General features: G+C 46.8%; 1 protein-coding gene across 1 annotated transcript in view; it reads right to left on the bottom strand.

The window, feature by feature from the left end:
- Nucleotides 1–23,331, bottom strand: part of marc1 (mitochondrial amidoxime reducing component 1) — a 91,298-nt gene extending 67,967 nt beyond the window's left edge. The window contains exons 1-3 of the mRNA XM_085981291.1: nucleotides 22,595–23,331; nucleotides 8,124–8,297; nucleotides 7,030–7,195 (exon numbers count right to left, since the gene is read on the bottom strand). Of these exons, the coding sequence (XP_085837417.1) occupies nucleotides 7,030–7,195; nucleotides 8,124–8,297; nucleotides 22,595–22,872 (618 nt within the window). The 5' untranslated portion in view covers nucleotides 22,873–23,331. The remainder of the gene's footprint in view (nucleotides 1–7,029; nucleotides 7,196–8,123; nucleotides 8,298–22,594) is intronic.
- Nucleotides 23,332–23,748: the final 417 nt, after the last annotated feature.

The following is a 23,748-nucleotide window of genomic DNA, read 5'->3' as shown; positions in this document are numbered from 1 at the left end:
ATCCTGTTAAGAGTAGGTTAGATAGGTGGTTGAAGGAAAGAGGGATAAAAGGATATGGGAGCACATGAGATTAGGACTGCTACTCATGTAGAGGATAAACACTAACATGGAATGACACATTTGTGTGTTCTAACTTCTATGTGATTCTATGTAAAAATATAGGGATACCTCAATAATTGGGTTCATGAAACGTCCTTGCACAATCATTTCACAAAAAAAGCAGGAAACAATACGGCTACCACTAACACAACGACACCCGACATCCCTCACAATGTTTTTTCCATGTTAAACTGAGCTGTCACCGTTGAAAATTGAAACTTGAAATAAAGGGGTAAATTTTAATCTTTAGTACTCCTGGCACAGCATTTTACATAGCTAAGTTCCTAATACATACTCCTAGCATGAAAAGCAATGTGCACCTTGTACATCAGAAGATATTGTGGGATGAGGGGGAAGTAGGATGTGAGAAGGAGGATAATGTATGAAGATACCGGCATCTTGTATTCTTTCAGCCATGCGCCTGCCAAGAATGGCCGGCACTATCTCCTCCAAGGGGGTGAGGTGGAGCTAGGAATGTGAGGTATGCCTCGTGTTTGGTACAGATTGTTGGTAGGTAAGTGATGGGGGTGGTGGGGGCAGTCGTGCAATGAGCAGTGTGAGGGGTTAGTGGTGTAGTTGGTAGGAGACGGCATTCACTGACCTTGATCACTGGTCAGGATGTCATGAAACTTCTGTGGGCACTGGGGCCGGGTCGTGGGGGCAACACTGCTGGCAGTGACGGCCTTGGCGATCTGGTCCCACATCCTTTTTTATGGAGGGCCTCCTGGCCCCCTGTAGGTAGAGGACCTCTCTTACACTTTTTACCCCCTGCACAAAGCTGGAGTGCTGTGTGTGAGGCACTGGGTGCCTCTTCCCTGGCCTGTTAAGCCATTTGTGTTTGTGCTGAAGCACTTTTCCCAGTTTTTACGCGCAGAAGGCAGTTCAGCTTTAAGAGCTGAAGACTGCCAAGTTTGGAATGATATTTAATGTTTTTTTTCCAGAAGGCAGTTGAGCTGTAAGGGCTAGAGACTGCCTATTTAAAAAAAAAAATTTTAAAGACAGCAGTTTCTCTTGAAGGGTTCGAGACTGCTTTCTAAAATGACAGCCTAGATTTAAGAAAAGGCGGCCTCGCTCCAGGGACGCTATGGCCAAGCTACATTGGGCCTCCTGCTGGGGCAGCACATTCCTCAGTAGGCTGTGCGCTCCAGTCATCCAAATCAGCAGGCAGCACCAAAATAATGGCACTGCCTGCGATCTGGGTGCAAATAAAACCTCACCCCGTGGTGACACCGCCTGTTTTCGGGCCACATCAGATTTCCAAGCCCATGTGTTTTCACTGCCCTGAATTTAACCTTGCAGTCCATGTCACATTAAATTTTCCACCCATTGGCTATATATGCTCAAACCTCACCTGTACATTTATACTGAAACAGACACCACATGCCTAGTCCTTCGTCTAAGGCCATATCTTCAGGTTGACTTCCTAGATCCTTAGGCAATTTAGAAATTAATCTGCCTTGTTTATATTGTCAAGTAGGATTTACAATTTTCAGCATTTTGATTGCTATTCCCTCTACAAAAAAGTAGGATTCACATTTAAGGTTTGATATTGCGATTCTAGCATAAGCACCACCAAGACTATCACATGGGCAGCTACACACACCAATAGCGTGTGAGGAGTTTGGTTCGCTGGATAATGTAAGCCCAGCTCATGCATACAACTTAAACCAGCTCTCTGCATTGTTGGTGTCTTGGGAATATGATCACCTGAGGGTGGGGCAGGGGAGAAATCAGAGGAGCTAGCAGCCCTTCAAAGGCTACAACTCCAATTTAAAGGGAAGGGTTATAAGCTGGGGAAAATCTTTATTGAGTAAAGTGGTAAAAACAGTGGGTGGCAACAAAAATGCATATACAGGGAACAGAGGGATCAGTGATGCAGCAGTGCAGCATCCAAATCCTCCTCTGATAGGTGATGATGTGAAAGTGCTGCTACACATGGTTTGAGCAAGGTTACCCTGTTTGGCACTCCAAGGCACCCTCCCCAGAGGACAGCAAAGCAGTACATCTGGCAGGTTAGGGTTTTTCAGGTTGGCAGGCAGTAACTAGTAGAGTGCCGCAAGGATCAGTGCTTGGGCCTCAGCTATTTACAATCTATATCAATGACTTAGATGAGGCGACCGAGTGTAATGCACCCAAGTTTTCCGACGATACGAAGCTGGTTGGGAAAGTAAGCTGTGAGGAGGGTGCAAAGAGGCTGCAAAGGGATATACGTTAAGTGAGCAGGCAAGAAGGTGGCAGATGGAGTATAATGTGGGGAAATGTGAAATTATCCACTTTGGTAGGGAGAATAGAAGAGCAGAAATTTTTTGAAAAGGTGAGAGATTAGTAAATGTTGGTATTCAGAGGGATTTGCCTGTCCTTGTACACAACTCATAGAAAGTTAACATGCAGGTACAGCAAGCAATTCGGAAAGCAAATGGTATGTTGGCCTTTATTGCAAGGGGGTTGGAGTTTAAGTGTAAGCAAGTTTTGCTGCAATTACATAGGGCTTTGGTGAGACCACACCTGGAGTACTGTGTAATGGGTCATTTTCCGGTTGGCAACCAGTAACTAGTGGGGTGCCACAGGGATCAGTGCTGGGGCCTCAACTATTTATAATCTATATTAATGACTTGGATGAAAGGACCAAGTGTATTGTAGCCAAATTTGCTGATGATACAAAGATAGGTGGGTTAGCAAGTTGTGAGGAGGACACAAAGGGCTGGATTTTCATTGGGCCTTGGAGTCGGGATTGGAGGCGTGTGGGGATTTAAAATCCCAAAATCGGGGTCCCGACCCCATCCTGCCCCCAACCCGCCTCCATGCCAGTTTCAAATGAAGGCGGGTACCCGCCCCGCACTGGGACCCGCCTCCCCAAGGCGGGAAGGGGGTTAGTGCCATTTAACTGCCTGTTAACAGGTAGTTAACAGGCAGTTTTTAGCTTAATCCCTATTTTCATTGTTGAAATGTGGGATTGCCAACGGCTCCAAAACACGCCAAGTTAACGAGGTGGGCCGTCGGGATGAAGGGCTTGGAGGGGTCGAGATGTCCGGTGTTCAGGTGAGTGATGGGTGCATGAGTGCAGAGGTAAGTGTGTTTGGTCTGTGTAAAGTGTTTAAAGAAGTTCTACTAACCTTTACAGCCTTCCTTCCTTCAGGTCTCGGGAGTCCCTCATCTCACCGACACAGAAAGCAGAATGGCCGCCAGCTGTCAAAATCTGCAGCCTCTGCTTTCTGTTCCGGGGAGATCTCTAAATCATCCCGAGAGGAAGGAATTAACCTGGAGTACAGATTATCAGTGTTTGACAGCTTCAAACAGCTGTGAAACGCTGATATTTCATCTGTCAAAAGGTCTTGACAGATGAAATTTCAATCTGTCACGTCACCTGTTGCCGGGTGGCCCTTAATTGGCCTGCTGAGCCTGCTAGGCGAGCTCAACAAGGTCAATCAAGTCTAAATCGCGTGGGTTGTCTAGAACTCGATGGAGGCGGGACTACAACCCCAAAAGTTGTAGTCCCGCCTCACACCTGCCTCCTCAATGAAAATCCAGCCCATAGAGTCTGCAAAGGGATAAAGATAGGTTAAGTGAGTGGGCAAAAATTTGACAGATGGAGTACAATGTGGGAAAATGTGAGGTTATCCACTTTGGAAGGAAGAATGAAAAAGCAAATTATATTATTTAAATGGAGCGAGACTACAAAATGCTGCGGTACAAAGGAATCTGGGGGTCCTAGTACATGAAACACAAAAACTTAGCATGCAGGTACAGCAAGTAATTAGGAAGGCTAATGGAATGTTGGCCTTTATTGCAAGGGATATGGAGTATAAAAGTAGGGAAGTTTTGATGCAACTTTACAGGGCACTGGTGAGACCGCACCTGGAGTACTGCATACAGTTGTGGTCTCCATATTTAAGGAAGGAGATACCTGCATTGGAGGCAGTACAGAGAGGGTTCACTAGGTTGATTCCTGGGATGAAGGGGTTGACGTATGACGAAAGGTTGAGCAGGTTGGGCCTATACTCATTGGAGTTTAGAAGAATGAGAAGTGATCTTATTGAAACATATAAGATTCTGAGGGGGATTGACATGGTAGATGCTGAGAGGATGTTTCCCCTAGTGAGATTATCTAGAACTAGGGGGCATAGTTTCAGAATAAGGGGTCGCTCATTTAAGACAGAGATGAGAAGGAATTTCTTCTCTCAGAGTTGTGAATCTTTGGAATTCTCTACCCCGGAGAGCTGTGGAGGCGGAGTCACTGAATATATTCAAGGCGGAGATTTGACAGACATTTGAACTACAAGGGGAGTTAAGGGGTATGGGGAGAGAGTAGGAAAGTGGTGTTGAGGACAAGATTGGATCAGCCATGATCTTATTGAATGGCGGAGCAGGCTCGAGGGGCCGAATGGCCTACTCCTGCTTCTTATGATCTTATGTTCTTATGTGTACAGTTTTGATCTCCTTTCCTAAGGAAGGATATACTTAACTTAGAGGGGGTGCAACAAAGGTCCACTAGATTGATTCCTATTATGAGAGGGATTTCCTAAGAGGAGAGATTGAGTAGATTGGGCCTATATTCTCGAGTTTAGAAGAATAAGAGATGATCTCATTGAAACATATACAATCCTTAGCAGGCTTGACAGGGTAGATGCTGAGAGTCTGTTTCCCCTGACTGGAGTGTCTAGAACTAGGGGTCCTAGTCTCAGGATAAGGGTTTGGACATTTAGGACTGAGATGAGGAGAAATATCTACACTCAGAGGGTTGCGAATCTTTGGAATTCTCTACCCCAGAGGACTTACTGAAAAGTAAGTGTTCAGAGCACAATCAGTGACTGAACACTTACTTTATGCCTTTGTTTTTTCTAGAATTAGCTTCTGCAACACCCAAGAGGGCAGCAAAATGGGTGTTGCAGAAGCTAATTCTAGAGAAAACAAAGGCATAAAGTAAGTGTTCAGTCACTGGTTATATTCAAGACAGAGATCGATAGATTTTTGGACACTAAGGGGATCAAGGGATATGTTGATAGGGCGGGAAAGTTGAGTTGAGGTAGAAGATTACCATGATCTTATTGAAAGGCGGTGCAGGCTTGAAGTGCCATATGGCCTACTCCTGCTCCTATTTCTTATGTTCTTACAAGGTAGCCGCCAGTGTCAATGCTGTGTACAGTACCTACAGGACCTGGGAACAAATGAGTAGAGAGGTGGAAGAGTTTAGGCTAGGAGTTTCAAAGAGTAGGACAGAAACAGCTGAAGGCTCTGTCACCAAAGTTAGAGCAGGGAGGGACTGGGCTGCATAGAAAGTCAAATTTGGAGGACCAGAGGGCATGGAAGAAGTGTTAACGTGGAACATGGCTGTGGAACCATGTATAAATGAGAATTTTAATGTCAACTTCTTGGGGGGGGGTGAGGAGCCAGTGTAGGTCAACCAGGATGAAGTTGAATTGGAAGTAGGACTCAGTACGAGACATGATATAGATGGCAGAGTTTTGGATGATTTGGATTTTATGGTGTATGGAGGTCAAGAGGGGTGTTGCAGAAGCTAATTCTAGAGAAAACAAAGGCATAAAGTAAGTGTTTTGGCAGTGGATGTAAGGTAGGGAAAGAGCTTTAAAATTCAGCTGGGGTAAACAGAATACCCAAGTTACATACTGCCGGATTTAGCCTGGGCAAGCAGCCGGGGGGGGTTTTAGGGGGGGGGGGGTGCGCGGAAGATAGCGTCGGTAGCAAGGGAGTGACGATTTTGGCACGCCTAAATTGATGGTTTTGCTCTTCCTTGTGTTCTGCTGGAGGAAATTCTGGCATATCCATGACTTAATGTCAGATCGGCAGTTTGTCAGCACAGATATTTTCATGGGGTAAAAGGAGGTGGTGGAGATGTAGAGCTGGGTGTCATCAGCATACATATGAAAGCTCTCCCCAGGCCTATGGATGGACAGCATCTAGATGAGGAAAGGGTGTTTGGAAACTTCAGAGGTCACAGTGTGTAGGGTGGAGGAGAAGCCCGTTGGAGATGCTCTGGTTGCGTTGCAACAAGTAGAAGTGGTCTGGTGGAGGTGGACCATTGATGAGAGGCGATGCAGGAAGATGGCATCATCGACCATATTCAATGCCATGTGCCATGGAGAGGTTGAGGAGATCAAGGAGGGATAACACTCTACAGCGGTCATCATTGCTGACTTTAACCATAGTGCTCTCAATGCTCCAAGCAGGGTGGAAACCATACTGTAGGAACGTGAAGAGCGAGTTGTGGATGACGTGAGCACGGAGATGGCAGACAATGCCACCTACAAGGGCATAGGACAGGGAGGGGAGGTTAGAGATGAAGTGGTAGCTGAAGAGGATGGACAAGTCAAGAGTGTTTCTTTTGGGGAGCAATGATGACAGCAGTTCTGAAAGGGACACACACACAAAATGTGCATGTACGAGACTTGAATTCCCTTTTTCCTATAGGAATGAAGCAATGAAACCTAATATACAATTAAACATTTACCCTCCTAAAGATATACAAGAATGTAAGTTAAAATGGTGTGATTTGAGATTCCAAAATACTGATACATCTCTCACACCAAACAAGACATTTTTGAATACAATCAAAGATGAACAGACATGGCAGCACAGTGTCAGTTAACGCTGGCAATTCCCCACAAGGTGAGCTACTGATCTCACTCTAACACTGGGGAGGAGGGTGGTGAAGACCAGAGCAAACAGGGATGTTCAGAGGAAAGTTCACTTTCGTGCACCTTTTAGCAGCTGGTCACAGATCAGAACAGGTAGAGGCCTGGGAGCAGGTTCACTGTCTATCCTCTGGAAAGGGGACAGTGCATGCCCTCAAAGACCAGGGAGAATTCAAGGAATTACAATTACCTTTATTTCTTATCAAATGCATAAAAAATTTAAATGTACTGCAATTTCATCATACATGTCAAATCTATGCCATGTACTGTAACAAATTACCTTATCACTGTCCCTGAAAAGTGGTGCCTTCTCCTTTGGATATCTTGGTTTCATTGAAGGTTCATAGCATACCAGTCGGAAAGCCTTGCTATTTTTTAAGTAGGTACTGATCCAATGGGCAGCTTCATCACCACAATCTCTACCTTCTATATCGCATCCCCACACTCTTTACAAAAGAAAATGTTTTAAAAGTAATACAAATGTGTTTTATCAGATACCATCTTGGGTTAAGAATTCCTTTGGTCCCTACATGTAAGCCTGCTCATGAAGATTCCCTCTATTTGGTGTTTTGAGCAAAACTGTAAAAGTGACCAGAAGAATTCTCACCCTCTTGTTACAATAAAAAGAGATCTAATCAAACCCTGTTTTCCAGCTTGTTAATTTGTGTTCTTCCATCATAAGCAATCGAAGTGTAAACCAGCAATAGGTTTCCACACTGTTCTAAGATTACAATTGCCTGGTACTCCCATTAGGGAAGGCTGCTGGAAATTGTGAACATGCCAGAAATCAGAATTTCGTCTTTTGTTGCACCAATATAATCAGACCCTTTACCTTATTATACTATAAATATTATAGTGAGTCACTTCCTGTTAACAGATGCCACAGCTGTCATTTTTATTGATGCCACTGCAGCAAAAAATTACAAGACAATGTCCTCCTCCGCTGATAAACCTAATATTTAATGGTTTTAGAATATGGAATAAAAATTCAGAATTGAATCTACAACTCTTGTCTCATTGAGGCATAAAATCAAGTATAATTAATTACAATTTAATTTTTTTTTAATCATACCATGCACGAACCTATTATCAACTGTTACCTAGATTAGATTTAAGCTCAGGTGCCAGAGGAGAAGAACAAATATTGCTTTTAGCACAGCGATCTAATTCACTGCACTACAAAGTCTGACTCTGTATCAAGTGTTTTTTCCCTCCTTTAAAAGTTCACAACTGATAAGTCTGCTCAATTATCCGTTTGAAGCAGAGCAGTTCAGGCACAGGCTACGTACTTTGAGCTGACCACCGGTAGATATGAACAGCAGTAAACACCGCCTCTTTTATGCACAGAAATATGAAAAACTCTAAATAAGTTACCTGCACATCTTCACAAGGTTTGACTTTGGCAGTTTCAAAGGGACCCTCAGCTCTTCCATTTCTGGTGCATTAAGACACAGATAGCCATTCTCATTGGATATAGTGACGAGCACCAAAGTAGGCTCCACCCTACCAGTAACCATATTCCATTTCTCATCGACTATAAGCCACTGTCTAGAACATAAAAAAATTAAGCTTTAGGAGATCCAGGTTCTAGAAGTACTATAGCACAGATTGTGGTCTGAAGATCCATAAAAGAGCATTTCAGTCTTCGTTATAATATAGCCTGTTTAAAACCCACCTCCTGTTTGCCTCAGGGAAAAAGTAAGAAAGACTTACATTTATATAGCGCCTTTCGTGACCACCGGACGTCTCAAAGCACTTTACTGCCAATGAAGTACTTTTGGAGTGTAGTCACTGTTGTAATGTGGAAAACATTAGCCAATTTGTGCACAGCAAGCTCCCACTAACAGCAATGTGATAATGACCAGATAAACTGTTTTTGTTATGTTAATTGACGGGTAAATATTGGCCAGGACACCGGGGATAACTCCCCTACTCTTCTTCGAAATAGTGCCATGGGATCTTTTACGTCCACGAGAGCGCAGATGTGGCCTCGGTTTAACGTCTCATCCGAAAGACAATGGGCTGGATTTTGTCAATGGGGAGCTTTTGGAGGCGGGACTCCCACTTGTTGGCTTTTAGTCCCGCCTCCATCGACTTGTGGCCAACCCACGCTATTTTCCCTTGATTGACCTTGTTAAGCCCGCCCAGCGGGCTTAGCAGGCCAATTAAGGGAAAGCCCGTTACAGATGACGTCAGCGAATGCCATATCATCTGTCAAGAGCTTTTAGCAGATGAAATGCCATTGTTTGACAGCTCTGTGAAGCTGTCAAACACTGCCAATCTGTCTTCTAAGTTGTGTCTTTACTCAAGACTCAATTAGAAAGCCTTCCTGACCAGAAAGCAGAAGGCTGCAGCTTTTGACAGTTCAGCGGCCATTCTGCTTTCTATGCAGGTGAGCTGGGGGACTCCCGAGACCTGAAGGGAGGAAGCCTGCAGGAAGAAGTAAAGCTAAGTAAAACTTATTATTAGGTCTAAGAGCTTTAAAAAAATAAGCCTGAAGGCTTTGTGTCTTAATGCGAGGAGCATTCGTAATAAGGTGGATGAATTGGCTGCGCAAATAGAGGTAAATGAATATGATTTGGTTGGGATTACAGAAACGTGGCTCAAGGATGGCCAAGGCTGGGAACTCAACATCCAGGGGTATTCGATATTCAGGAAAGATAGGCAATAAGGAAAGGGAGGTGGGGTAGCATTACTGGTTAAAGAAGGGATTAACACAATTGTAAGGAAGGATATTAGCTCTGATGGTGTGGAATCTGTATGGGTAGAATTGAGAAATACCAAGGGGCAGAAAACATTAGTGGGAGTGGTATATAGACCTCCAAACAGTAAGGCGGAGGTTGGGGATGACATTAAAAGGGAAATTAAAGAAGCGTGCAATGAGGGCACAGCAGTCATCATGGGTGACTTTAATCTACATACAGATTGGGCTAACCAAATTAGTAACAATACTGTGGAGGAGGAATTCCTGGAGTGTTTACGGGATGGTTTCCTGGACCAATATGTCGAGGAACCAACCAGAGATCAGGCCATCTTAGACTGGGTATTATGTAACGAGAAAGGATTAATTAGCAATCTTGTTGTACAAGGCCCCTTGGGTCGGAGCGATCATAATATGATCGAATTCTTCATTATGATAGAGAATGAAGTAGTTGACTCAGAGGCTAGGGTCCTAAATTTAAATAAAGGAAACTACGATTGTCTGAGGCGCGAGTTGAGTAGGATTGATTGGGGAATGTCACTCAAAGGGTTGACGGTGGATAGGCAATGGCAAACATTCAAAGACCGCATGGATGAACTACAGAATTTGTTCATCCCTGTTTGGCACAAAAATAAAACAAAAAAGGTGACTCAACCGTGGCTAACAAGGGAAATTAGGGATAGCATAAGATCCAACGAGAGGACATATAAATTGGCCAGAAAAAGCAATACTCCTGAGGATTGGGAGCAATTTAGGATTCAATAAAGGAGGACAAAGGGATTAATTAAGAAGGGGAAAATAGAATATGAGAGTAAGCTTTCAGGGAACATAAAAACTGACTGTAAAAGCTTTTATAGATATGTTAAGAGAAAAAGATTGGTGAAGTCAAGCATAGGTCCCTTGCAGTCAGAATCAGGGGAATTTTTAATGGGGAACAAAGAAATGGCAAACCAACTAAATACATATTTTGGTTCTGTCTTCACAAAGGAGAACACAAATAACCTCCCAGAGATGCCGAGGAACATAGGGTCTGATGAAAGGGAGGAACTGAAAGAAATCAGTATTTGTAGGGAAATAGCCTTAGGGAAATTGATGGGATTGAAGGCCGATAAATCCCCAGGGCCTGATAATCTACATCCTAGGGTACTTAAGGAAGTGGCCCTAGAAATAGTAGATGCATTGCTGATCATCTTCCAACATTCGATGGAATCTGGAACAGTACCCATGGATTGGTGGGTAGCTAATGTTACCCCACTATTCAAAAAAGGTGGTAGAGAGAAAACGTGGAATTACAGACCGGTAAGCCTAACATCGGTAGTGGGGAAAATGCTAGAGTCCATTATAAAAGATGGAATAGCAGAGCACTTGGAAAACAGTGGCAGGATCGGACAAAGTCAACATGGATTCACAAAAGGTAAATCATGCTTGACTAATCTACTGGAATTTTTTGAGGATGTAACTAGTAAAATAGATAAGGGAGAACCAGTGGATGTGGTGTATCTGGACTTTCAGAAGGCTTTCGATAAGGTCCCGCATAAGAGATTAGCATGTAAAGTTAAGGCACATGGGATTGGGGGCAAGATATTGACTTGGATAGAGAACTGGTTGGCAGACAGAAAGCAAAGAGTTGGAGTAAACGAGTCCTTTTCCGAGTGGCAGGCAGTGACTAGTGGGGTACCGCAGGGATCGGTCCTTGGACCCCAGCTATTCACAATATATATTAATGATCTAGACGAGGGAACTAGATGTAATATCTCCAAATTTGCAGACGACACAAAGCTGGGTGGGCGTGTGTGCTGTGAGGAGGATGCCGAGAAACTCCAGGATGATTTGGACATGTTGGGTGATTCGGCAGAAACATGGCAGATGCAATATAACGTGGATAAATGTGAGGTTGTCCACTTTGGTGGCAAAAACAGGAAGGCAGATTATTATCTAAATGGCAATAGATTGGGAGAAGGGGAAGTGCAACGAGACCTGGGTGTCCTTGTGCACCAGTCGCTGAAGGTAAGCATGCAGGTGCAGCAGGCGGTTAAGGCAAATGGTATGTTGGCCTTCGTAGCGAGAGGGTTTGAGTACAGGAACAAGGATGTCTTGCTGCAGTTGTACAGGGCCACATCTTGAGTATTGTGTGCAGTTTTGGTCACCTTATCTGAGGAAGGATGTTCTTGCCATGGAAGGAGTTCAGCAAAGATTCAGCAGGCTGATACCTGGGATGGCAGGAATGATGTATGAGGAGAGATTGGGTCGATTGGGCTTGTACTCGCTGGAGTTTAGAAGAATGAGAGGTGATCTCATTGAAACTTATAAAATTCTGACAGGACTGGACAGACTAGATGCAGGAAGGATGTTCCCGATGGTCGGGGAGTCCAGAACCAGGGGACACAGTCGAAGGATAAAGGGTAGGCCATTTAGGACAGAAATGAGGAGGAATTTCTTCACCCAGAGAGTGGTGAACCTGTGGAACTCTCTACCACAGAAGGCAGTGGAGGCCAGTTCATTAAATATATTCAAGAAGGAGTTGGATATATTTCTTAAGGCTAAAGGGATCAAGGGGTATGGGGAGAAAGCAGGAATCGGGTACTGAATTTGGATGATCAGCCATGATCGCATTGAATGACGGAGCAGGCTCGAGGGGCCGAATGGCCTACTCCTGCTCCTATCTTCTATGTTTCTATGTTTATTAAAACACTTTACACAAACCTCACACACTTACCTCTGCACACATGCACCCATTACTCACCTGCACACCGGACATCTCGGCCCCTCCGACCGACGGCCCGCCTCGCTGACCCTGATGAGGTTTGGAGCCGTCGGGAAGCCCACACGTCAGGGCTCAAAATAGGGATTAGCAAAAAAAACTGCCTGTTAACTACCTGTTAACAGGCAGTTAATTGGCATTAATCCCCTTCCCACCTCAAGAAGGCGGGACCCATTGCGGGTCGGCTACCCGCCTCCTGGCAAGATGGCATGGAGGCGGGTTGGGCACCCACCCCCAAATTTTGCTATTTTCCCGTCTCCAAACCCGCCTCCCCAGGGCTGGCAAAATCCAGCCCAACACCTCCGACATTGCAGCACTCCCTCAGCACTGCACTGGAGTGTCAGCCTAGATTTATGCGCTCAAATCTCTGGAGTGGGACTTGAATCCCACAACCTTTGGACTACTAGAGGCGAGTGTGCTACCAACTGAGCCACAGCTGATGTTTTAATCATATCCCATTTAAATTAAGTGTTTTGATATGAAGCAACATCCTGCAAATTACTATAGTTAGCATATTCTTTTGCCCTAGTACTGCAATTTTAGATTAAGAAGTCATGAGCCAGAGAAAATGCTGCTTTCGGAGCGGGTCTGACTGTATCAAATCTCGATATGATTAAACATTTTTCGTGATCATTTTAGGTTCTGTCACTCACGGGTTATTCAGCCAACCTCAGTTGTGGAGCTATTATCATATCACACTGCTAAAAGGTGCATATCCTCTGACGTAGTTAGCAATTCTATAACACAAATCACCCACAGTCCCTCAGGCATGGAGTGCATAATGTGGAGCACCTTTACCAGTTTTAAATTTAGTCTCACGCAGCCACATAAAGAACATGCCTAAATAAGCATAATCTCCACTCTCTTGAACGTAACTCCTCTCGTAGGTCCTTTTCCTGTGTCTCTCCAATCACTTTCATCCTATCTATGCCAACAGAAATTAGCAAAATATTAGTGAGATCAGTTTTGAGTGCCTAAATTGTCAGATCCACCATTCATGCAAACATTGTTTCTCAAATAAATGTCTACGTTGTTCACCACTCTTTGCCTATTCACCATCCATACTTGAAACTGAACCTTCGCAATATTTTGCTTCCTGTCACATTACTCGGATTTAAAAAATGGTTCCTAAATGCAGATCTCTGACTTGGTAGATACCCTTTCTATCCACAAAGAATTATATCTGTGTGTACCATCTACCAAGAAATCCTTATTGCCTCATAATGAAGCCAATCCAGACATTTTAAATTTTAGATACTTGATCTGCCTGTGAGGAACACTCCAGATACATTCGATCACTGAATGCGGGTTTACATCTTTCATAACTCAAATGTTCTTATTTCAAAGATTAAGCCTATTCATCTTCCATCACTTTCCAAGGTGTCTGTTGCAATTCTTCCATAAGCTACTCCAATAGCCCCCTAACTGAAGGACAAGGTGATATGGGCTCACCTGAGGCTCTCGGTCACCTGCCTTTAGGTTACCTTCCATCTTATTTTCAAATAACTTTACCTATTTTCTCACACCCTGTTGATCCTCCCACAAAAAATGCACAACTTTCCTGTTAATTCTTGTGATGTACTCTGTAGGTGGAGGCAGTGAAATTATTGCATTAATGGTATAATTTTTAGGACATGCTAATTTCTTCAGGGCATTCACACTGGTAGGGGAAGTTAAATAGGTGCTGACCGCTAAAAAAGACATTGGTACTGAGGTTTTTTAGGTGACTGTTACTTTGGGTGTATGTTACTTTGGGTGTATGTTTTTTTTTTAAAGTGTTCAATGATGCATACTGCTTCAGGATGGTTATTTTGAGGCGGTTCTCATTGAGGTTTACTTTTAAACTGCCAGTGACTCAGTTTGCTATTCCACCTATATTGTTTACATTCTATTTTCCACCAAAGTGAGATAAGAAGCATGTATCATGTGATGTCTGGGCCATTTATAAAGGAAAAGGGAAAGGACTTGCATTTATATAGCTCAGTTTTTTACCTCAAGATGTCCCAAAGCAGTTTACAACCAATAAAATACATTTTGAAGTGTAGTCACTGTTGTAATACGGGGAAAGTTATGTTGTGCAAACTATATTAGCACGTTTAGAGTTAGGAACCTGATTAAACTGTTGCAGGAACTCACTTGCAGCCAGCCATCTTAAACAACAGATGCCTAAAGTTCCCACAGAGCAATGCCACAGATAGTCAATGATATTGTTACACATTACTGTACTGAGTAAAGGCAACATTGAGATGTATATATTCATTATTTACATAGAATTTACAACACAGAAACAGACCATTCAGCCCAAGTGTTTTATGCTGGTGTTTATGCTCCACATGAGCCTCCTCCCACCCCTCTTCTTCTGACCCCATCAGCATATCCTTCTATTCCTTTCTCCCTCATGTGTTTATCCAGCTTCCCCTTAAATGCGTCTATGCTATTCGCCACAGCCACTCCATGTGGTAGCGAGTTCCACATTCTAACCACTCTCTCGGTAAAGAAGTTGCTCCTGAATTCCCTGTTGGATTTATTAGTGACTATCTTATATTTATGGTCCCTAGTTTTGGTCTCCCCCACAAGTGGAAACATCTTCTCTTTGTCCATCTTATCGAACCCCTTCATAATTTTAAACACCTCGATCAGATTACCCCTTAATCTTCTACGCTCAAGGGAATACATAAATCAATACTATTCATTAAAATAGACAGCTCCTGCAAAAACTGTTAGTTATATCAATTATATTTTGATATATTAACCCTTAACAGGCCACGAGTAAGGCTATGTATCCTAGCACACTCTTGCTCAGTGAGCCACTGACGAGTATACTGTTCGATTGGCAACCCTTCCTGTTTTGACATTCTTTTGTTAATATTTTCCACTTTTCTCCTTTCCTGCCCTGTTGAAGGCTTTTGACTCATGTTGAGTTCCACAGGCAACAATTGTGTTTAAATGCCCTGCCAGGTAATAATTATCACGTATAAACTGACAGAGTGAGTGTTAACATGTTATTCAACCGTGTTGTCACACAGCCCAGCCTGATACAGTCAGATTCCCTGTATCCACACAAGCACACTTTCCATCAGCGCTCCTCCAATTCCGGCCTCTTGCGCATTCCCTATTTTAATCGCTCCACTGCTGCCGGCCATGCTTTCAGCTGCCTAGGCCCTAAACTCTGGAATTCCTTCCCAAAACCTCTCTGCCTCACTCTCCTCCTTTAAGATGCTCTTTAAAACCTACCTCTTTGGCCAATCTGTCCTAATATCTGCTTATGTGGCTCGATGTCAAATTTCGTTTGATAACATCCCCGTGAATCCCCTTGGGACGTTTTACTATGCTAAAGGCACTATAACATGCATGTTGTTGTTGTTGTTGTTGTGATTACTGAACAGCAATCAGAAACACAAACCCTGACTGACTTTTCCCCTGGAGCACTCAAGCAGAATTATAGCACCCTTTATCTCACCTTGGCCGAGATCAGTTCATTCAATACTAATAAAATCAAACCCATATTTTTGCAATCTGCTCCCTTAATCAAAATGGACAGTGGGAACAGGCAAAGCAAGAGACGAGGTGAATACAGTGTTTTAAGCTTAGTATTTAGAGGTAAAAAGAAATAAAATATAGAGAATTGAAAAAGAATTGAAAGGAAAATTAGGATGAGCAGAATGGAGGTGTTTAAAATTATTAAATATTCTGCTGACATTTTTGAGTCAATTTTTAAACTACATATAACATTAGGGTTTGTTTGAGTTTCACAGTGCATGGGAAATGAGAGAGACAGAGACAGAGGACCTCAATGCAGTGACTGTAAGATTGGCTTATTGTCCCTCCTCAACCTCTCCACTGCCTTCAACACCATTAACAATATCCTCCAACTTCACAGAACTATTCTCTCTCCTACCTCCATGCCTATCTGTCTCAAAGTAGCCATTTACATCTCCTCAAACAGCTGCATGGGTCTCATACCTACATGGTAACCATCTATTTGCTACTCCTCAGCAACAGAATCACAAGCACAGGATCAGCTTTCACATATATGGTGATGATAGCCAATTCTGTCATTGCCACTATTGACTCCAAGGCTGTAGATGTTCTATGCAACTATCTGTCCAGCATTAAGCCATAGGCGATTCAAAAATGTCTTTAGTCCCCCAGTGGAAAAATGTAAGCTATTCTTCAATTTCTGACACCACCTGTATATCTCCAGTTCCAGTAACCAGTCCAGCTGCCACCTTAAGCTGGACCTTGGCAACCTAGCTTTCTAATCATCCCAGAGCTGAACTTTTTACTCTACATCCAGTCAATTTTTCTACTTCTGGAACATTGCCTGCATGTGCCTCTACCTCTTGCCCCCCACCCAATAATGCCAAAACTCCTAGGGCTAGATTTTCAGTATAGGCAGTTTTGGGGCGCTAACCTTAGCGCCCGCCCGAAGTTAGCGCCCGCCCCAAAGTAGCGCCCCGTTGCCGGAAATTCAGTGGCTTCGCCCTAAGAGGTTGGTGGAGCGCTAAAAGAGGCATTCCACTACTATCTTTAGGCGCTAAGCCGGCGGTCCAGAGGGATAGCGCCCAGGCGGGGCGCAGCGCGGGTGCGGTCATTTTTGGACTGACAGCAGACCCCGTGGCGCCGACCAGCTCTTAAAGGGGGAAGGGACGAATTGGTCTGCTGCCACGCCCTGCACACTGCAGCCTTGCAAAGAGGCCTCAACACTGCTGCTCAGCCCCAGGGAGTCATGGCAACGCCAGAGAAGGCCCGTCAGCGTGCCCTACGCTTCTCAGAGGGTGATCTGGACATAATGGTCACAGCTCTGGAGGTGAGGCACAAGATCTTGTTCCCAGAGAGTGGGAGGAATCCAACCCACCACGACTACACCAAAGCCTGGAAGCAGATCGCCCAGAGGGTGACGTTCACCGGCGATGCCCCCAGGACCCACAAACAATGTCGTAAAAAATACAACGACCTGACCAGGATTGTCAGGGTGAGTACCCTTTCCAGTCTCCTCCTCATTCTTGCATGTACACCTGACATGATGGGCAAAGGGAGCTGAAAGTCCTATTGGCCAGCCCTCAGCCAGCAGCATTGGGACAGTCATGAGCATCAATTGGCCATTCGGCACTCTACACTCTGGCCAAGCTATTCCACCATGGGAGGCTGTGCACACTACATCAGGGCTTCACTCTGTCCAAGCTATTCCACCATGGGAGGCAGTGCACACTACATCAGGGCTTCACTCTGTCCAAGCTATTCCACCATGGGAGGCAGTGCACACTACATCAGGGCTACACTGCGCACTTACAGCCCGTCCTTTCTCTTGCAGGCTAAAGTAGCCTTTAATCGCCAGGCCCGTGCCAGGGGTGGCCGCGCCAAGCTGCAGAAGCTCACTCGGCTGGAGGAGCGCGTGTATGTGCTCATGGGAGCCCGTGTGATCGTCCCCACAGCGTGCGAAGTATCCGACCCTCCACTGCCCGGCAATGGTAAGGACCTCGCCTTTTGGCCCTCTCGCGTCGCACTGGCCCATCCGAGCTACCTCCTTTGCCACTGTCCCACCAATGCGCTGAATGCCACCAGTCCTAACTCCCTCGCTGACGCCGTCTCCTCACTCTGAAGCTACTCTTGTGCATTCCTGCTTTCAGCTGGTGACGACCAGGACCCTGAAGCTGCCAGTGACAGCACCTCCGACCAGGAGGAGGAGGAGGAGTAAGCCGGACCATCGGGGGAACAGTCACGTCCCGCAGGAGAGGAGGAAATGCTTGACACCTCCTCACTGGACGAGTGCCTGGAGGAACTGTCGCAGGGCAATGCAGCTTCTGGGACCAGTGGCGTCCAGCCACCCAGGAGCCGTGCGCGTGGCCCGCGGCCTTCCCCCCAAAGGGGGGAAGGATCAGAGGGGAGTGCTGCTGATCGGCACACTCGCCGCCACCAACGTGGCAAGGGTCCCCTAGTTCGGCCCCCTCCTCCCCAGCGGGAGAGTCGCGACTCCAGTCCGGACACCTTCACCTCGGAGGAGGTGCGGAAGCTGGATAAGATGGCCGAGGATTCGGACCGGCGCCACACGGAGCTCATGAGCGTGGTGGGGCGCATGCCTGAGGCCATCGAGTCGCTGGCGACCAGTGTGCGCGAGTTCGGGGCAGCAACTGCCGCGAGTGGCCGCATGCTGACTGATGCCGTCAAGACCCTGGCGGATGTGATGCGCGCGCACACCAGGACAACAGGGGCACTCACTGCTGCCACACGCGCTGTCTCAGGCAGGCATCGCCAGGGCAGCCGCCGCGCTGGACCATCCCAGCAAGCCGCCCCTCGGCTGATTGTTGCGGATCCTGCAGTGCGGGCCCGGCCGAGTGCCACCGCGCCACAGCACCAGCCAGCGCATCCCAGACGCCAGCTGGCCCACATTGCGCCATCCGTCGCCGCCATTCCCCCACTGGGGCGTCAAAGGCAAGCGGCTGCAGCTGATGGTGGCCAGGCTCAGGTGCGCCACTCAGCAGACGGCCCCTCGAGGCCCAAACGCCGTGTAGGCTGCCCCCCAGCGGCATCTGGCGGAAGGGCATCTGAGCCTCAGGCGCCTTCCCCCAGCCTCGCAGCAGCCACTGGGCAGAGCTTGCGAAGGAGCAGCAGGCCGGGCAGGGGAGGCAAAAGGCTGGGCAAGGTCTCGCCCTCGCGGGCCACTCAGTAGAGGGTGTGGCCAGCTTTCCTTTTATATGGCGGTGGCCATCTTTATTTTGCCCATGGTTGTGTTGTTGGAGGGCTTATTTTTTGCGTTAGGCCGACGTTGAGGCCCGGTTTGAAGAAAGGTGGAGTGACTCCTCCCCAGTTTGTGGGAGTGAGTCGTTTGTTGGGCTTTTTGTGGGGCCCGTTTATTGTTTTGGGGGATTCATGTGGGAAGGGCTTTTCATTTTTGTGTAATAAATAATTATCTTTATTCATGCAGTCTCCATGGTTGTTCTTCTTAGTGTTTGTTGGCTTCGCCGGCTGAGGGCTTGCGGAGCGGCTGCATTCATCTTCCCTCATGGCCCCTGGCCATTCCCTGACAGGGGGCTTAGAAGTACCGTGTAATAAGGTGGCGTCGTGCGGCCCTTGGCCCTGGTCGCTCCCTCCTGGGAACGTACTCCTGCTCCTCCTCCTCCTCCTCCTCATGCTCCTCCTGCTGAGGTGCTGGTCCAACGTCAGGTGGCAGTGCCTGAGTCCTGCGGATAGCCAGGTTGTGTAGCATGCAGCAAACCACCACAAATTGGGAGACCCGGTCCGGCGAATACTGGAGAGCTCCTCCAGAGCGATCAAGGCAGCGGAACCGCTGCTTGAGGACCCCAATAGTTTGCTCGATGATGTTGCGGGTGGTTTGATGGCTCTCGTTGTAGGCCTCTTCAGCAGCGGTCCTGGGCGCGCGGAGCGGGGTCATGAGCCAGGTGCACAAAGAATAGCCTTTGTCCCCGAGTAGCCATCCTCTTGGGGGAGGCTGTGCCTGGAACATGTCATGCACAGTACTCTGCCGCAGGATAAAGGCATCGTGGCTGCTGCCTGGGAAGCTGGCATTGACTGCCATGATGCGCTGCTTGTGGTCACACACCAGCTGCACATTCAGAGAATGGTAGCCCTTCCTGTTGCGATACTGCTCGCCATGCTCCAGAGGGGCCCGCAAAGCCACATGCGTACAGTCAATGGCGCCCTGCACCAAGGGGAATTCCCCGAGTCTGGAAAATCCCAATGTGCGCTGATGCTGGCTCTCCAGGGCCATGGGGAAGGAGATGGATTGGCTTCTCCTTCTGAACAGTGCTTCGGTCACCTGGCGGATGCAGCGATGCGCGCCGTACTGGGAGATGTTTGCTATGTCCCCAGCAGCGTATTGGAAGGAGCCGGTGGCATAGAAGTTCAATGCCACCGTCACCTTCACTTCCACCAACAGAGACGTCCTGCACCTGAGCTTTGGCTGCAGATCTCGGCGAAGCAGGTGGCAGATCTCTGCAATCACCTCCTTTCGGAATCGGAGCCTTTTAACACATCGCGCGGCACTCATGTTTAGGTAGGAGCGCTGCTGGCGGTATAGCCTGACTGGGTAAGGCCTACGTGGCCGACGCCTGTAGCCCCCTCTGCCTCTAGCCAGGGCTGCCCCTCTCACAATGCGTCTGCGAGCCCTATGGACATGGAGCTGCAGCTCCGCGTTGGCACCCCATGCAACCCCCATCAAATCCTGGCAAACACTCAAATTTCCAAAAGGCCACTTGCAGCGCTCTGGCCTGAGTCCAAAAATACCTGAGCTCTTGCTGCTTGAAACCAGTTAGCTATCCTCCTTGTTGTGTCTCCAGAAATGCGTTGCACAAGAGTGTTTTCTGAAAAAAGGCTGGCCTTTATACTGGAGAGTACGTCCCCTTTAATTTGCGCCCCCCGGGGCCCGCGCTAGTTGTGTTGCGTTCCTTTTTCCAAACGCTCCGGCCGCCAGCCGCACAATGGGGCGGTCCGACTGAAGTTTGGAATCGGGGCGGCCAAAGGGCGTTGCACGAGGATGTGACGTCATTTTCTGCGCGCGCATCCGGCCGGGCGCTAAACTTTGCGCCGGCGCTAACGGGCAACTTAATTTGGGGCGGGGCGCAAACTGCGCTGCGCACGGGCGCTACACGCATAGTGCCCGAAAATCACTTCTCTTAAGGCGCTAACTGCTGGCGCTAGCAACTGAAAATCTAGCCCCTAATTCTTACCTTCATCGCCTCAAGGATTGATTTCTCAAAATGCTCTCTTTACTAGCTCCCCCTCCTCAACCCTTCATAAACATTAGTTAATCTTGAACTCCATTAACCCAAATTTCTCATAAAATTTGCATACCCATCATCAACCCTATTCTTGTCCAACTACTGTATTAACTTCAAAATACCTGTCCTCACTTTCTAATCCCTGCATTGCACCTTATCTGAGCAATATTCTGCAACTGTGATGTCCCAGGCCACATCCTCCACTCCTCTGACCCTAGATTACTGCTTGTCCACTGCTAGCTCAACCCCACAATGTAGAACGATCCTTCAGTCACTATTGCCCTGATCTTTGTAGAACCACTTCAAGTTGCTACCCTTCCTTCAAACGCCTCTTTGATCTTGATACGTTTTAATGTAGGGCATTTTCATTCTCTCGCGTTAGGCGGTTAAGAAGGCAAATGGTATGTTGGCCTTCGTAGCAAGAGGGTTCGAGTACAAGAACAAGGATGTCTTGCTGCAGTTGTACAGGGCCTTGGTGAGACCACACCTTGAGTATTGTGTGCAGTTTTGGTCGCCTTACCTGAGGAAGGACGTTCTTGCCATGGAAGGAGTGCAGCGAAGATTCACCAGGCTGATACCTGGGATGGCAGGAATGACGTATGAGGAGAGATTGTGTCGATTGGGCTTATACTCACTGGAGTTTAGAAGATTGAGAGGGGATCTCACCGAAACCTATAAAATTCTGTCAGGCCTGGACAGACTAGATGCAGGAAGGATGTTTCTGATGGCTGGGGAGTCCAGGACCAGGGGTCATAGTCTAAGGATAAGGGGTAAGCCATTTAGGACTGAAATGAGGAGGAATTTCTTCACCCAGAGAGTGGTGAACCTGTGGAATTCTCTGTCACAGAGGGCGGTGGAGGCCAGTTCATTAAGTATATTCAAGAAAGAGTTGGATATATTTCTTAAGGCTAAAGGGATCAAGGGATATGGGGAGAAGGCAGGGACCGGGTACTGAATTTGGATGATCAGCCATGATCTCATTGAATGGCGGAGCAGGCTCGAAGGGCCGAATGGCCTACTCCTGCTCCTATCTTCTATGTATCTATGTTAGTAACTGGAGTGAAGGATATTGTTCAGCACAGTAGTGATGGTGAATGGCTGATATTAAAAACAAACCTTCAGTGAAACCTCACTCAAAGTACCGTGAAACACGAGCAACATGAATCGCTGTTAAGGCCTACAATTAAAATACTGCACACAACGAGTGAAATATTACACAACGGATTAGTTTTTAAGTCAAGTTCTAAAAGTAAAAATGTCTTTTGTTCCAAATCAAAAGCCTTTCAAATTATTTTATTGTTGTGCCCAAATATTTCGCGTGCTTAAACCAATATCTCGTACTAACTGATGAATAAATCTTTATGAAACATCGAACAACAGTATTATTATTTAACAAAACTGCTACAGATGTGACTTGCTCTGTTCCTGACGGTGTTAAATGATGGCAGTTGTCGGTCGGCAGAAAAATGAGTGCGTTGCAACTGTTGACAGCAGACGCTTTGTCAAAGTGAGTATGAGACCAAACTTAGCAAGACAGCCACTGGGAGTTTTAAAACAGGGTTCTTAAGAGAAAAAGTCAAAGCAGACAATGGAAAATAAATCAACTTCTATTTTTTAAGAAGACGGAATAAAGTCTTTGAAGTACCTGTCCTTCAGCGGGCCCTTCTTCATCCCCAGCTCCTCAACCTCCACCTCGGCCAGGGCAATCCCTTTGCAGGATTTGACGGGGTAAATGAAGAGTCTGGAGACCTCGGCCACTTTGACCAGCTGGGGCTCGGGATGGCCTGCTCGGAAGGCGTGCAAGAGGTGTCTGACCCCGAGCGCCGCCAGCCCCAGCCCGGCAGCGACTCCGAGCCCCGCAGCCAGCGCCAACACCGTGCGCCTGGGCGTCAGCAGCCCCCGAGCTTCCGCCAAGCGATCCATCGGGCGGCAAGTGAACAACACCGGGGCGCGGGTCAGGACAGCGGCCGTGAGCTCGGGCAGCAGCTCTTCTTCCGCCCGCTTGGCGCCGGTCTTCCACAGCCAACTCCGCACGGCGCCGATGAGGATCGACGCTCAACTCCGACCGGCAGCTTTATGTAAGGAAAAGGGCGGTGTTTTCCAGAACTAGCGTTCCAGTGCCCGTTTGTTTTTCGCTCCACTGATGTCCCCACTCTTGTCATTACCCAACCCAGATAAAACATTAAACAATTGTGGGTTTTGTTTCCAGTAAATCCTCTTAATGCGATCCAAATCCAATATCCTTCTGGAACAAAGGTCCAAATTTCAAACTGCTCTTAAGTTATCGGGAACTCTGGGCAGCGTTCAGTAAATCTACTGGAAAAGTTCTTGTTAAAACATGACGCAATTATGCCAACATTCGTGATGCAAAAATGGTTATTGTATCGCTTGCATGGCAACATTGGGAAAATCCTGAGCTTTTCAGTCACCAGTCGGCCACATACTGGAAGGGTCGAAGGCTCTGCCAAGAACAAATGGGTTTACAAGGTCAGCTTGCGTCCGTTATACGGGTTAGAGATTTCCTTTACTTCTAATCAGAGGGACCAGGTTATGTCTCCTGGTAAATATGGGAAGAAGCAGTACCGGCTTTACCGGCAAGCCACCAGGACAATTGCCTGTCCCACCTCTCACTAAAAGATCCTATGGCGTTATTTCGAAGAAGAACAGGGGAGTTATCCCCAGTGTCCTGGCCAATATTTATCCCTCAACCAACATAACAAAAACAGATTATCTGGACATTATCACATTGCTGTTTGTGGGAGCTTGCTGTGCGCAAATTGGCTGCCGCGTTTCCCACAT

Source organism: Somniosus microcephalus, chromosome 3, assembly GCF_052327205.1.
Source record: "Somniosus microcephalus isolate GS21.2 chromosome 3, FLI_Smic_1.0, whole genome shotgun sequence".
Taxonomy (NCBI): Eukaryota; Metazoa; Chordata; class Chondrichthyes; order Squaliformes; family Somniosidae; genus Somniosus; species Somniosus microcephalus.
Note: the sequence above shows the minus strand (reverse complement) of the source record. Positions and strands in the feature narration are given on the sequence as shown.